The sequence below is a fragment of the Rhinopithecus roxellana genome, chromosome 10 (genome assembly GCF_007565055.1).
Source record: "Rhinopithecus roxellana isolate Shanxi Qingling chromosome 10, ASM756505v1, whole genome shotgun sequence".
In the NCBI taxonomy this organism is placed as follows: Eukaryota; Metazoa; Chordata; class Mammalia; order Primates; family Cercopithecidae; genus Rhinopithecus; species Rhinopithecus roxellana.
Window position 1 is genome coordinate 24,348,144 of NC_044558.1, and position 16,446 is coordinate 24,364,589.

The window sequence follows — 16,446 nt, forward strand, 5'->3', positions numbered from 1 at the left end:
GGATGACATTAAATGACACATCTGTATCCATTTGGCCCTAACTGGTAAAGCAAAAAATATGAACCATAATCTTTCTAAAAGACATGACTGGATCACATGAATCTGTGTATTGATTAATTAAATAAGAAAGAAAGAACAAAGTAATACAGAGATGTAGTTATAAGGACTAGCAGGCACTTTACAACGTCACTGGTACAGGAAAGGCATCCTCAACGTTCTTAGACAAGAAACATATTTTTCACTGAGCAAAACTAGGATTTTCTCTTAGTTCTAATCAATCATTTACTAAGTAAATCAGGTTATAGATGATTCAAAGTAGGGAAGCCATGGTGTGTTTCCTTAGTAAATGACCACACAATTAGAAAGAAAAGTGGAACATTTTGCAAAGTGCTAAAATATCTGATTTTAAGTGCAAAAGGAGTTCAGAGGTGGGGAACCATGTAACTGAAAGCCCACATCTAGAGATTAGATGGACAAATCTTTACAGTGGGTATGGTAGGTTAGAGTTGGTAAATAAACTTTGTCAGTTTATGGTTGAGACTATGGAGAACTTTGACAGCTAGGCAAAAGCCTTAAAAGTGGAGACAACAAAATAGCAGGATAGTTGGAAGTAAGAATTTTGTAAAGGGTACTTTCAGTATGTGTGTCCAAATATATTTAGAAAATAAGATTAGATTAATTCTTTTTTTTTAAAACTTGAGACTACTGAGCAAGTAGTAGCTGTAGCAGTAGTTTTAATGTACTAGCAGTACTAATGATAAAAGATTATTATTAGAAGTTTTACTGACTTCAGAGCAAGATTTAAGGGGCGAAAATGAGATAATTGTACATGCTTATTATCTTACCCCTCAATAACTGAAAACAGTAAGTCAAAATCAGAGTTGATAATAAAGGTTGCATGTACTTTGAAGGTGGAGAGAGAAGGAAGGAGGTGCCCTGTTTCATACAGAACACTAATAAACTATACCACACAAAATTTAATCTATTATACATCTTCACAAAGCTTTGGGGAGGGTAAAAATCTTATCAATTTATATGCTGTTTCTTCATTTTGATTTCTTGTAATTGTAAACAAATTGAGCAGAAACTACAATTTATTATCACAGAGGTGAGAAACTGAGGCTGTCTCAGAGAATTGTTAACATCTCATTTAACTTACACAGACAGATAAATTTTTGAAGGATGGAAATTGAGAAATTTTGTCACATTTAAAAATAAACTTCAAAAATTAAACTCAACTGCAAAGAAATACCATATGTTAGTTTTCAAATAGACCATGTGTAATGATTTCATCTTTAAGGAATTCAGAGTAGAAGGGCTTTTTCTTTAACTAACATAAGCCTTAACACAAGCAACAGTAACACTACCCAGGAAATATTAGCATTTCATTTTATCCAAGAAAAATTTTGATAAACTTTACAACTTAAAATTTGACTATATGCTGAATACTAAAGCTATCAATAAGAGAAAGTACTCCTTCATCATTCATATCAATGGTCTTTCAAAATCTGGAAACTGTTTATGGATATGATTCCCATTTTACAATCCACTTACTGTAACCACATGAGGGCCACCTAAAGCAAGCTTAAATTACTATAGTCACTGATTTGGTGGTATATTTTATTAAGTACTTGTTTTGTATTTCATCTACAAGGGCATACAAAAAAGAACAAAGTATTGGCTACTAGAGAGTGATTTTACCAGTAAATGATCATGTCAAGTTTTAGAAAACTGTTTCATCACTTTACTGACTTCTACTCTATTACAGTCTTTCATTAACACACTATTTCATTGCATTGAATTTAAAAATGTCTGCAAAAGTGATAAACAGGTTTTAGTATAATTTTTGGAGAGTTCTTTTAAAGACAATCTCTATGTTCTATCACTGGAGCTAAAGTATTACCACGCTCAACACAAAATGTCCATTTTATCCCTTTCTCAAGGCTTTTGTTAGAACTATGCAATAACTGATCTTGATTCAAAATGTTACAAAAAATTAGAGTGAGTTTTAGAAGACAAGCAGGGAATTTTTCCTGAATTTTAACTATAACACTATAATAAATCATGTAAATTATTCTGATCATACTTTGTACCCAGGCATGGTTTATGCACTCCTAGATGTGGATTACTTTCCAAAGAATGCTTCACTGGCCTACCTTCAGAAGGCTCTCAGTTTCCTTTTTGCTGTTTCCCACAAGGACTATATTATTAAGTACATTGCATATTTTGTGATCTCAATTGGGGTAGGGGTGGAGGAAGAACACTTCACCTTAATTATGGATCTTAAAGACTTGCAAATGTACATAAACAGAGGTAATATGAAAAACACATAGCTTGAACAAATTTGATAAAAATCCTTTTTCCTCTTGTAACATTTTTCAAACAACTATTTTACTGGCTTAGTGAATAGCTTAAGTAATTTAGTATTCCTTTATACAGTGATTTGGTTATATTCCTATATCTTATTCTTTATTTTTTATAAGCCACCCTTCTCTCATTCTTTTAAAAAGTGATCCCAGTTAGAACATGACAACTACAAATATTCCATGGCTTATAGGGAAAGTGAATGGAACATTATATGCACACCTATATTTTATTAAACTAAAAATTCCCTGGTTACTAGAAATCAGTTTTCTTTCACCATAAACTTTTACCAAATATTTTAAAAGATTATTGAGGGATGAGGAGGAGGGATGGGATTTACTACTGATATCCTTTGTAGTTACAGTGAGTGCTGGGTCTTGTATTTCTTTTGTATCCCCCGAAGTACTAAATATTGGGTATACTAAATGTGTTTAATAAATACTTGTTGATCTGACTTGTTCTTACAGAATGGTACTGTTTCTAATATACAAGAACATCTGTTATTTGGCAATGACTGGAAATGAGATGTTCTGTATTAGTGAGTTTTAAAAAATAATAAGCTTAACCCATTAAATACTTAAATGACACTTTTACCTTCTTTTGCAGGAAGAGATAATAATTTTTTCTAAATGAATATGCACTTCTTTACCTCTCAAATACCATAATAATTTTAGCCTTCTTTCAATGGCACTAGGTCATAACTATGAACATAAGTATTTATATTTTTCTGTGCATATGCACATACAAACACACACATAAAGCATCAGTATTTGTATCAACCTGTGTATATATGTATACATATACATTTTTATATATACATGTATATGCATGTGAGTGCATTTGCATATGGTAGACATGATGAAGGATCATAAAGAAAATGGTGTAGAATATGAGGCTGAATGACTAGAAACTCCATGCTTTACTTGGGAATTTCTTTTATTAAACACATCTCTCAGACGCTTGCTTTTTGTTTCAGTAATGGCACCTTTTTCATAAAGATACATATTTCTTCATCAAGATATATACTTTTCTGTGTGTGTGTATATATATATATATATATATATATATACTTTCTGTAAGAAAAGTATATATACACTTACTTTTTCTGTAAGAAAAGTATATATATACTTACTTTTTCTGTAATATATATACTTACAGAAATAGTAAGTATATATATACTTTTCATACAGAAAAGCATTCTTTTTTTTTTTTTTTTTTGAGACGGAGTCTCGCTCAGTCGCCCAGGTTGGAGTGCAGTGGCCAGATCTCAGCTCACTGCAAGCTCCGCCTCCCGGGTTTACGCCATTCTCCTGCCTCAGCCTCCGGAGTAGCTGGGACTACAGGTGCCCACCACCTCGCCCGGCTAATTTTTTGTATTTTTTAGTAGAGACGGGGTTTCACCATGTTAGCTAGGATGGTCTCGACCTCCTGACCTCGTGATCCGCCCGTCTCGGCCTCCCAAAGTGCTGGGATTACAGGTTTGAGCCACCGCGCCCGGCACAGAAAAGCATTCTTTTACTACCAGAAGAGCATTCTTCTAGGCTCTTCTATTACTACCAGAAGAGCATTCTTCTAAGCTGTGTGATGTCCTCTACGGCAGCAAAGCGTGGCCGAATCCACAAAATACCTTATTAGTGAAAGTTTAAAGTAACCTACTCCAGAATAGCTTTCCCTACCCTCCAGAAAAGTCTGTTTCTCAGCAGCAGTCAAACCCTCTGTTACTTAGGCATCACTGATACCAGGCAGCTCTCTGTGGCAGCTTGCATTTTCTCCTCTTCTTTATCTGAATAACTGGGCTAATGTGGTATGAAGAAGGAACCTAACATCTTCATTTCAAGAATCGGTACTAGAGTGTGATGTCAAAGGTATCTTTAAAAACGATAAATTCTTTACCAGCAGAAGATAACACTTCTATAGACATGACTCTAAATACAATTCTATCAATTTTATGAAGCCATAACTAATGCTTGATTTTGATCAGAATGGACAGGTAACAGGAACATTTGCTTTTTCAATAACCCCAAAAGACTAAAATCTCTTAGAGAACCTTAAAGTAGAAACAGTATACTTCAGTACTTAGTGAGACAGACTGCTATAAAAGGGGAATACTAAAAGAACCTATCCTATAAGGTGTTTGAGGATTAAATGAGTAAATTCATAAAAAATGCTCAGGATAGTGCCTGGTCACATACTATTATCTGAACCAATGAGCCTCAACAAGGGGTTGGTCCAGTAACTAAGGGGCTATTTTTGGTTGTCCTAATTATTGGGGTGCCACAGACATTTAGCACATGAGAGCCAGTGATGCTAGTCATTTTATATGACTTTTGAATGACTGAGTGAACTTTAGAAATCCCAAAAAGTAGGGACATTTCAAAAGAGATATTTTCTGCAATCTTCATTAATATTTCATTCCATGGCATAACAGTGAATTACTTTGATACTGTACATATAAAAACTAGCTGATTTGCAAGAATATTGTCTTTCCTTATTTTTCCAACTTGACATCCTATGATTTATCTTGCTATGTTATTCCTATTTTGATTACCTGTATTTCCCTATTTCTCTTATGAGATTTAATTTCATTCTATTACAACTGTAGATCTGCTCAGGGCTATGACACTGTAGAACTCCAGATGGCACTATTTACATTATACTCTACACAACTCATAAATCCTTGCAACTGTGCAACTTGACTTGCCTTGCCTCTGCCTTTCATTTTCGTGTTATCTAATTTTTCTGATATCCAGTCAATTTTTCTGATATCCAGTGATATGTCGTTGTAAAGAATAACAAAGACTACCTCACTATGTCTTCATATGTAGTTGTATCTGAGCTTATACACAATGCATTATTATTCTACTGGTTTTCCTTTTATAGAAATACATAACAAAATTAAGGGACTATAACAATTTTCTGTACTTACATATTTGGAAGGCTACATTTTTGGTGAGTTTCATTTAAAAAGGTGTGGTAGGCATTATAAAACTTTTGTTAGAAAGGCAGCGTTGGAACTGATAAAGACTGACTTTAATGAGAACTCAATTTTCTTATAAACTTGCATAGATCACAGATTAGTAAAACTAGATGGAATCTTAGATAAAATGTCATCTATCGTCTTCCATAATAACATTTTGTATTATCAGAGGTACCTTGGTTCACAGTATGACTCTTTATTCTATTTGATTCATAATTTGGCAATTTTCAATACAACACATACATTTCATGAACCTATTCAGGTGACAGATTGTTTTAAAATAGTGTTCCTAGGGCAAAATTCTGCTAGCTGATTATAATATCGTGTCTTTCTTTGAAATGTCAAAGTCAAACCATGCATAGATCAAAATATTGAGGTTATTTAAATTTTTTTTTAAGTAAGCACTGAGTCTGCTCTTTACAGTACAGAATACATGTTGTAGAACTGCTCATATGATAGTCTCTTTTGTCACATATGTGATAATGTAAGAATATATAAGTGATATTATAAGAATCTTACATTATCACATATGTTCTCTTAGAATTCCTTCTTTTCTTGTTATTAGAGTGTATGATACTATCTACTCTTTCTCATTTTAAATTTGTTTTTATATGTGTTCTGTTTTTTAAAAAAATCTTACCTATATTGCTTAGGTTTTGGCCTAAGAGGTTTGGCTTTAATTACCAATCAGAGTTGTTTATTTTTGGTTGGTGAACTAAGCTGTAAAATCTAAAAATACTTTGATGTGCATCAACCCGAAAATCTCAGTGGTTTACAAAAATAAGCATACATTTCTTGCACATGGGTCTATGGGAAGCTCTGTTTCCATAATGCCATATGGGTCCATATCTGCTCCATGTGTTTCTCATTCTGTGATCGGTAGCTATCTAGGACATGCTCATCTTATAGCAAATGACAGAGCACAGGAGGTCAAGTCAAGCCAGGCAAAACATTTGAAGCTTATGCTGTGTCACACCTGTTAATGCTACATTGGCCTAAACAATTCACAAAGGTAGGGCCAATCAGGTGGGAAAATCTCCTTTCATGGGAGGGTGAAAGGAAAGCAAATATTTGTTGAACACTAATATCAACAACCACAGTCTGGCAAAATGAGAAACTTAGGAGCAATGTAGTGAGGTTTTAAAAAATTAGTTTATTTAAATGAAAAGACTTACTCTTTAGTTATGCCTTTCCTACTTTTTAGAGTAATAATGTCCTTTCTTTTATAAAATGATAATGGTAGAAGGCAGTAAAGAGTCTTATATTAGACAAAATAAAAAGTTATTAACCCTACGTGAGTCCCCTACATTTTTAGATAATTTTGCTAGTGTACAAAAAAAACTGAGTCATAAGAAAACAAACCAACAAAAACATAGATACTGAGTGTGATCCTAGGTCTCTCTGGCTTTTGTTCACTATTCAGAGGTGATTCCTTGGCTTGCAGAGACACTCATTTTCCCCCTTTGCAGGTTTCATTATTCCAAATGCTTGTGATTAGGACAGTCTTACGTTTTAAAGGGTTGAAATGCCATTATTTATTTCCAGTGATTGAATTTTCACCTTAAAACAATTCCATTTACTCTTCAGGTCACTATACAAACTTGATTTTGTAGTACCTGGGGCCCTAGAATCTTAATGTCATATAAATCTTTCATATCTCTGACATGAAAATTTTAACAGACAGTACATAAAGAATAATGGCCTATGACTCTATCACTTTAAAAAGATGAGCTATATTAAGAAGATTAAAAATTTAAAAAGTAGCTAGCAGCTTTACTTCTAATGTGAACTCATACATATTTAATAGTTTTATATGTACATAAGTACTAATAAATACTAAGGATTTTGGCAGAGTTTTATGAAACATTATGCAAAACAGCAGAGCAGCAGTTTTTCTCTTCCTCAGTATTGTTAAAGCAAATGAAGCAACTGACACCCTTCCAATGACTGATGCACTCATTCCACTCCTGACTCCTCAGCTTATTTCCACCTGCTATTCTTCCTTTTCATCTTGTTCTTTACTTGTAAAATTCTCCACCTTTAGGCACTATTAAAATGTTATAGCTACCTCATCTGTTCTAAATTAGAGGGTGAGGTAGAAGAACATAATAGTTAAATGTATTGTATCTAAAAAAAAAACCTTATGTAGAAACCACTGATTTTATCAAAACACTAAATTTTCCATCAGTCTTATGAAGCAGATGAGTCATAGTTCATTATTACACACTAACTTATACAACATCTGTGAAGTAATTTGACAACTGCATTTTACTCCTACTCATCTTGTCCAATATTGAAGAATTTGATCCAATATGTGTGTGTGTGTGTGTGTGTGTGTGTGTGTGTGTGTGTGTGTGTGTGTGTGTTTGAGATGGTGTATCGCTCTGTCACCCAGGCTGGAGTGCAGTGGCACAATCTTGGCTCACTGCAACCTCAGCCTCCCGGGCCCAAGCGATTCTCTTGCTTCAGCCCCCCGAGTAGCTGGGATTACAAGTGTGCACTACCATGCATGGCTAATTTTTGTATGTTTAGTAGAAATGGAGTTTTGCCATGTTGGTCAGGCTGGTCGTTAACTCCTGACCTCAGGTGATCCGCCCACCTTGGCCTCCGAAAGAGCTGGGATTATAGGCGTGTGGCACTGTGCCCAGCCCAATATAGATTTGGATTTCAGAAATGTGAAAATCTTAAATAAGAGATAAAAGACACCCATGGGAGGCAAGGGAAGTTTTCATTAATGGCGATGAGGACTCATCTCACTGGTTTTGAAACTCATGTGTGTGCCATACCAACAGTTCAAATAAGGTATGCTTCTTTTACAACACTCTGTAGAGTTTATATAAAAGTCACATTGTTTTCTCATTTTAAAAATGTAATTCTCATTAAAATGACAATTTAAAAATGTGGTTGTAACGTAAGCAACATACCTACAGGAGTGATCGTCACTCACACTTGCAATTTCTTGGCCTTCTTTGGGGTCAAATACCAAACCATTAATGAAATCTGTATGGCCCTCTAAAACCTAACAGAAAGAGAAAGCTTAGTAAGAAAACAGAAAAATAACCTACAATATTCCTACATAATATTTTTGCTTCACTGCCTTAAAAGCTTTCACTGCATGTTTTTCTATAAATATTTCTTAAGCAATCTGCTATTTTTAAAGCATGATTTATACACCCACTTTTCTGGAAGGTTTATCTTGGAAAGAAATTGATCATTCAACACACTATTAGCTTAGTCTTTCTTTTCTAGTATGCATTTCTTACGAAAACACACACACATTTTTATTGTACCTGTCCTCATATCACCTCCTTTCTCACTTATTATATAAAGCCTAAATAAAAATTAGAGCTAGAAAACTTTTTAGGGGTACTTTTTAGGGTACTGAAGGGTACTTTTTTTAGGGTACCTTTAGGGGTACTTTTTAGGGTACTGAGGTAGAGTACCTCTAGGCTTTTTACCTTTTATCTGTTGTTCTGCATACTCACTACTACTTAACAAACATACACAGGATGGACTTCCCCATCTAATGCCTTCATTTACACGCTCAATGTGACTGCCAGCAGTGAAGACAGCTGGTTGTTATAAGCCGATAGTCATCACAAACACAAAAAATCTTCTCGACACAGAAGCAACAAATGAGAAGTTGCACAGTGGAGGACTGTGTGAGCAGGTAAGGCTCAATCTGTCTAAATCTTCACAGTTGAAATGCTAAATAGGCCTGTCAGATAATTACTTTAATGGTTATCATTCTTTCTACCCTTCTTTCTTTCCAAAAACTCAAATTTGATCTCAGTTCTGAGGTTATCAAAGCAGTTCTATATAGTACTGCTCACTATGTAGAAATATAACATTAAACAAGAAAAAAAGGATTTGGGTCAAACATTCCTGAGCAACTTTAACAAACCCAGGTCCTCCAAATCATTCTCTAAAGCTTCTGTCACAGTCTACAAGACAAACTAAATTAACAGTAAATGTTTAATGTGTATTGTAACTAGCATATTAACTTTGGATAAGTCAAAATTTTATGTGCCATTTATATACTTGGTTATTTCTGGTACAGCCTTAAATTAACCAATCCATATAGTACATTAAGCCCATTGTAAATAGCTTACAGCATATTTTTTTTTACTATTTTCTAAATGATTGGAAAGGTTTATAATTTATCTTTGTTTTATAACAAAATTCATATTTTGGCTTATTAGAAAGCCAAGAAGGCAATACCATTCTTATAAGAAAACACGATGCAATTTCAACCCAATCTGAGGGTCATTATTATAGTAACAGAAAACACATATGGCGTTTACTATGTACCAACATTATTCTAAGCGTTTTATATGAATTTGCTCAGTCAATGCTCGTAATCCTATAAGGCAGCTGCTATGATTACCCACATTTTACAGGTAAGGATATTAGCACAAAGAGATTAGGTTACTCAACCAAGGTCACACATTACTAAGTAATAATACTGGGGTTTAAATGCAAGGAATCTGGCTTCTGTGTCTGTGCTCTTAACCACTTTGGAATCCTGCCTGTGCTATGCTGTACTGATCATTTGTTCCCATGAAGTTCAACCCTTACTCTATGAATGGTCATGTCTATCATACTCCTACTATATCCAACTGTAAATTTCTAATTCTTTATTTGTTGTTCCTACCTAATATTTCAATAAGAGATATCAGATTTATAACCTGCAGTCATTATTAAGAACCTAGTTCTTAGTAATATAGTAAGCTAGTTACTATAACCTATAGTAGAGTAAATGAGACCCTAAATTATATACTTTAATGATGACCATAAAAAGCCATTTTAAATTAGAATAAATCCAATTAAAAAAGCAAAAAACAAACACGTTTTAAAATAAACTCTAAAGATTTGGACAGTTGTCAACATACCTTATATTCATTTTTATCTTGAAGATCTGAAGTAAATAATCTAATTTTCATATCAGCAGCTGAAGTACAAAATCTGGAAGCAAAAACACAAAAATATACCAATTTTCAGCCTTTGTAAGTGAAAGTTCTCCCCCTCCCCCATCCTTCCCTCCAGGTCACTGAAGCTTTTATCATAACTCATAATCATGCTTTTTATGGAGGGGGAAAGAAGACTGTTGTGGTTTTATTGTAAAAAGTATTATACAGCCATCACAGAAAGTAGGAGTCATATTATTTTATTTTGAGAACATACAAAAGGTTAGTCTATTCTGGATTTGCCTTTTCAATAATAAAAGTATAGAATTTTACACTAAATCAGCACTTGAATTTAATTTTAAATGTTTTCTTAAAAGCAAAAAAGGATGGATTTTAAAAAGTATCTTCATTTTAGCTAGGTCAACAAGAGATATTAAAAATATTGTTATACATCTACCTTAGTCTTTGCCCTCTTCTGTTATCCCTAATCCTTAGTTTTTTCTATTCCTCCAAATAAATCAGATGAAGTAAGATACTATTTTTATAACTATAAAAGCTGATACATTTATACCTACTAAAGGCTGGAGTATTATTTATACTTTAAACATTTAAAACATGTTTTTCAGTAGTTAATCAATGGATTATTAAATTAAAAAATAAAACCTAAGCAGCAAACCCTCCTTTATTTTTTTTTTTTCACAGTGTTGCTTTGTTGCCCAGGCTGGAGTGCAGTGGTATGATCTCAGCTCACTGTAGCCTCCACCTCCCAGGTTCAAAAGATTCTCCTGCCTCAGCCTCCCAAGTAGCTGGGATTACAGGCGCCCTCCACCACACATGGCTAATTTTTGTATTTTTAGTAGAGACAGGGTTTCACCATGTTGGCCAGGCTGGTCTCAAACTCCTGACCTCAGGTGATCCACCCACCTCGGCCTCCCAAAATGCTGGGATTACAGGCATGAGCCACTGTGCCCGGCCAATAACCACTTTTTAAACTAGTTTACCTTTAATCCTAAATTTTCTAGATTCGCAGGATGTGAGACAATGGCTGAGAAAAAAATACAAATTATATACTGAAAAACAAAAGTTTATTTTCAATTCTTTGGTAAAAAGAGTATCATACACAGATCTAAATTCATTCTTTAGTTTGACTACAGTGAGCCATTTTTTTCTCAACTAAAGGCTCTTAATCCACAGACCCTGATGTGTTGGTAGACCTTTGCTACTACACCCCTTTCCAGTAATTTGTCAAGAGTTGTTACAGAAAATAGATCAAAGCCACCAGGGAATGATTCTTTGCCCAAGGTCTTCTCAGAGGTAAAAATTAAAGTGGTAGTGGAATAAAGCATGTCTTCTTTCAAGAAATGTCCACTCAGGTTCTTTGCCCATTTTTAAATATAACTGTTTTCTTGTTATTGAGTAATTTGAGTTCCTTATATATTGTTGATATTAGCCCCTTATCAAGATGTATGATTTGCAAATATTTTCTCACTATCTGTAGGTTGCATCTTCACTCTGTTGTTTCCTTTGCTGTGCAGCTCTTTAGTTTAATACAATTCCACTTGCCTAGTTTAGCTTTTGTTTCCTGTACTTTTAGGGTCAGATCCAAAAAATTCACTGTTGTGGAGATTAATGTTGTGAAGCTTTTTCTGTTTTCTTCTAGCCATTTTACAGTTTAAGGTCTTAGGTTTAAGTCTTTAATCCAATTTCAGTTGATTCTGCACATGTGGGGTGAGATAACGGTTTAATTTCATTCTTCTGCATGTGTATATACCATTTTTTGCAACACCATTCATTGAAGATACTGTACTTTCTTCATTGTATGTTCTTGGCATCTTTGTAAAAAATTGATTGACCATAAATGCACGAATTTATTTCTGGGCTCTCTATCCTATTCTATTGGTCGAGGTATCTCTTTTTATGTTAGTACCATGCTGTCTTGAATACCACAGCTTTGCAATATATTTTGAAATCAGGTAGTGTGATGCCTACGGGTTTGTTCTTTTGTGCTCAAAATTGCTTTGGCTATCTGGGGTGTTTTATGATTTCACATAAATTTTTTAATTGATTTTTCTATTTCTGTAAAGAATGACATTGGAGTTTTGATAGGTAGGCACTGCACTGAATCTGTGGATTGCTTTGAGGAGTAAGAACATTTTAACAATATGTTAAACAATCCATGACCACAGGATATGTTTCCAATTATTTGTGCCAAGTTCAATGTCTTTCATCAATGGTTTATCATTTCTGTGTACAGATCTTTTACCTCCTCAGTTAAATTTATTCCTAAGATATTTTGATGCTTTTGTAAATCATATTACCTTAATTTCTTTTTCAGATAGTTCATTGTTAGTATATTAGAAAGGTTACCAATTTTTGAATGTTGATTTGTATCATGCAACTTTAGTGAATTCATTAGTCAGTTCTAACCGTTTTTTGGTGGAGTCTTTAGCTTTTCTCTATAAAAGATCATGCATCAGGAAACAGACAATTTAACTTCTTCCTTTCCTATTTGGATGCCTTTTAATTCTTTTTCATATCTAATTGCTCTGGCTAGGACTTCAAGTACTATGTTGGCAAAATACTAGCAAACTGTATTCAAGAGTACATTAAAAAGATTATTCACCATGATCAAGTGGGACTTATCCCTGGGATGCAACGATGTTCAACATATGCAAATAAATATATGTGGTTCACTTTATTAACAGAATGAAAGACAAAAACCACATCATCTCAACAGATGCAGAAAAGGAATTTGACTAAAGACAACATTATTTCTTGATAAAAACTCAACAAATTAGGTATAGACAAAATATTCTGCATCACAATAAAGGCCACCTGTGACAAGCCCACAAGTAACATCATTCTTAATGGTGAAAAGATGGTGGTCTCTCTTTTAAGACTAGGAACAAGACAAGGATATCCATTTTTGCCACTTATATTCAAAATAATACTGGAAGCCTAGCCAGAGCAATTAGGTAATTCTATTTTTAATTTTCTGAGGAACCTTTGGAATGTTTTTCATAGCAGCTGCACCATTGCTACATACTGACCAACAGTACAGAAGAGTTCCAATTTCTCCACTTCCTGGGTCAGCATTTGTTATTTTCTGCTTTTTTGGTAGTGGCAATCCTAACGTGAGGTAACCTCTCATGTGGTTTTGATTTGTATTTCTTTAATGATTAGTGATGTCGAACATCTTTTCATATGCCTGTTGGCCATTCATATACCTTCTTTGGAGAAATGTTTATTTAAGTCTTTTTGAATCATTTCTAAATTGGATCATTTATTTTGTTGTGGTTGAGTTGTGGAAGTTTTCTGTACACATTCTGGATATTAACCCCTTGTTAGGTATATGGCTTGCAAATACCCCATTCTGTGGGTTACCTTTTGACTCTGTTGACTTCCCTTGCCATGTACTAAAGTTCGATTTAGTCTCATTTGTCTATTTTTGCTTTTGTTGCTTGTACTTTTGTTATCAAAACTAAGAAATAACTGCCAAATCTAGGGTCATAAAGCTTTTTCCAGATCTTTTCTTTTAGGAGTTTTATAGTTTCAGGTCTTGTTTAGATCCCATTTTGAGCTCATTTGTGCAAGGTCCAATTTTATCATTCTGCATGATACTCAGTTTATTCAACAGCATTTATTGAAGAGACTATCCTTTTCCCCATTGTGTAGTCTTGGAACCTTTGTCAAAGATCATTTGATGGCTATGTGAAGGTATTTTTCCTAAGTTTTCCACTCTGTTCCATTGGTCTACATATTTATCTTTATGCCAGTACCATACTGTTTTGATTACTGTATAGCATTGTAATACGATTTGAAATAAAGAAATGTGAGACCTTCAGCTTTCTCAAGATTGTTTTGGTCATTTGGGGTCCTTTGAGATTCCATTTTAATTGTAGGATGGTTTTTCTGTTTCTGTAAAAAGTGCCACAGAGATTGATAAGGACTTCATTGACTCTGTAGAGCTTTGGGTAGCATAGACACTTTAACACTATGAAATCTTTCAATCCATGAACACAGGTTTTCTTTCTATTTATTTGTATCTTTCATTTCTTTCTGCAATGTTTTGTAGTTTTCAGTCTTTGGCTTCCTTGGTTGTCTAGTGAGGGTTCTTATGAAAGGGGATACCATGCACTACATTAGCATACAGTTTATTTTGCACCTCTATATATTTATATATTGCACAAGAATGCCATGGCCAGGTGCAGTGGCTTATGCCTGTAATCCCAGCACTTTGGGAGGCCAAAGTGGGCAGACTACTTGAGCCAGGTGTTCCAGACCAGCCTGGGTAACATGGCAAAACTCCATCACTACAAAAAAAAAAAAAGAAACAAAACACAATTAGCCGGGTGCAGTGGCGTGTGCCTGTAGTCCCAGCCACTTGGGAGACTGAGGTAGGAAAATCTCTTGAGCCTGGGAGGCGGAGGCTGTAGTGAGCCAAGATCACGCCATTGCACTCCAGTCTGGGTGACAGGAGCGAAACTCTGTCTGAACAGCAAGAATTCCATATTATCTTTAGCAGGTTAAAAAGTGCCCTCAGGCCGGGCACAGTGGCTCCCGCCTGTAATCCTAGCACTTCAGGTGGCCGAGGTGGGCAGATCACTTGAGGTCAGTTTGAGACCAGCCTGGTCAACATGGCGAAATCACATCTCGACTAAAAATACAAAAATTAGCTGGGCATGGTGATGTGCACCTGTAATCCCAGCTACTCTGGAGGCTGAGGCAGGAGAATCACTTGAACTTGGGAGGTTGAGGTTGCAGTGAGCCGAGATCACGCCAATGCACTCCAGCCTGGGTGACAGAGCGAGACTCCCTCTCAAAAAACAAAAATACAAAAAAACAAAAAAAAAGTGTCCTCAAAAAGATAAGTCTATGTGCTAACCCCTGGTAACTATAAGTGCTGCTTTATTTGAAAATACGGTGTTGCAAACATGATTAAATTAAAGGATACTGAGATGATCATCCTGGATCTAGGGTGGGCCCTAAATTTAACAATGAATGAAACACAAAAAAGGATAAACACAGAGGAGAAGGAGGTATGAAGGGTAAGAGATTGAAATGATGCATCAACAAGGCAAAGAAAGTCAAGGACTCCTGGTCACCAACAGAATCTAGAAAGCAGGCATGGAATGAATTCTCCCTTAGAGCCTAATAAACCAATCCCACTGATAACGTGATTCTGCACATGTGCCTCCAGAACTGCGATAATAAATTTCTGTTGTTGTTTTAAGTTATCATGCTTGTGGTGATTTGTTACGGCAACAGTGGGAAATAAATACACCCTCATAAATCGTATACAAATAGATGACTGTTTCATTAAATTGCTTAACAGATGTTGAGTATCAAGTTATCCCCTAAAAATCTGCCATATTTTAACAAGATTTTCATTTGATTAACCATGTCAGCCTAGTAGTGGCTCTACCACTTTTTAGCTATGCAACTTGAAGATGGCATTTAACTACTCAGGGCTCAGTTTCCTCCTCAATAAAGTAAAGGAGACTGGATTAGTTTACTTCTAATGCCCTTTGTATTAATAAATGAAAGAACTCTATCAATCTCATTTTAAAATGCAAATGTACACTCTTATCATTACTGTCACTTAACCTAACGAATACCTATATTTAATTAACAATGCATTATAAAAATAGGTGCTTTGATTTGGGACATAACAGGTCCAGCAAAAAGCAAAAAAAGCAGGGACAGCCAAAACCCAATCAGGTCCACTTTGTGGTCCTGATGGTGAAACTAGCCCACCTTCCCCACAGAACTAATGTTTACGGTTTGGGGATAATTACAGAGATTGACTCTCCTGTTCTTAAAGCCTGAAACTTTTATTTGTCTTCTCTGAGTTCCTTTCTCAGGAAACTGACCTTCAGGCCTCCCAGATAGTATAAAGGAACTGAAACTTACCAGATCATTGCATCTGGACAATGAGACACCAGACCCCTCGTTTGTCATGATTGGTTCCTTATACCCTACAATTCCTGTCTTTCTACATGTAGTTACATTTCTTCCCTGCTGTATAAATTCCTAATTTTAGTGGGTTAGTGAGATGGATTTGAGACTTATCTCCTGTCTCCTCAGCTGCAGCACCTGAATAAAGCCTTCTTCCCTTACAATACTCATTGTCTTAGTCACTGGCTTTCTGTGTGGTACGCAACAGGGCCTAGACCAATCCCTTGTGTTTCGGTAACA

The 16,446-nt window shown here is 35.0% G+C and overlaps 1 protein-coding gene across 3 annotated transcripts in view; it reads right to left on the reverse strand.

The window, feature by feature from the left end:
• NUP37 (nucleoporin 37) overlaps positions 1-16,446 on the reverse strand; it is a 46,855-nt gene that overhangs the window by 17,357 nt on the left and 13,052 nt on the right. For all 3 annotated transcript variants that reach the window (XM_010381292.2, XM_030939642.1, XM_030939641.1), the window contains 2 exons: positions 10,234-10,306; positions 8,266-8,360 (listed from right to left, as the gene is read on the reverse strand). In XM_010381292.2, the coding sequence (XP_010379594.1) occupies positions 8,266-8,360; positions 10,234-10,306 (168 nt within the window). The remainder of the gene's footprint in view (positions 1-8,265; positions 8,361-10,233; positions 10,307-16,446) is intronic.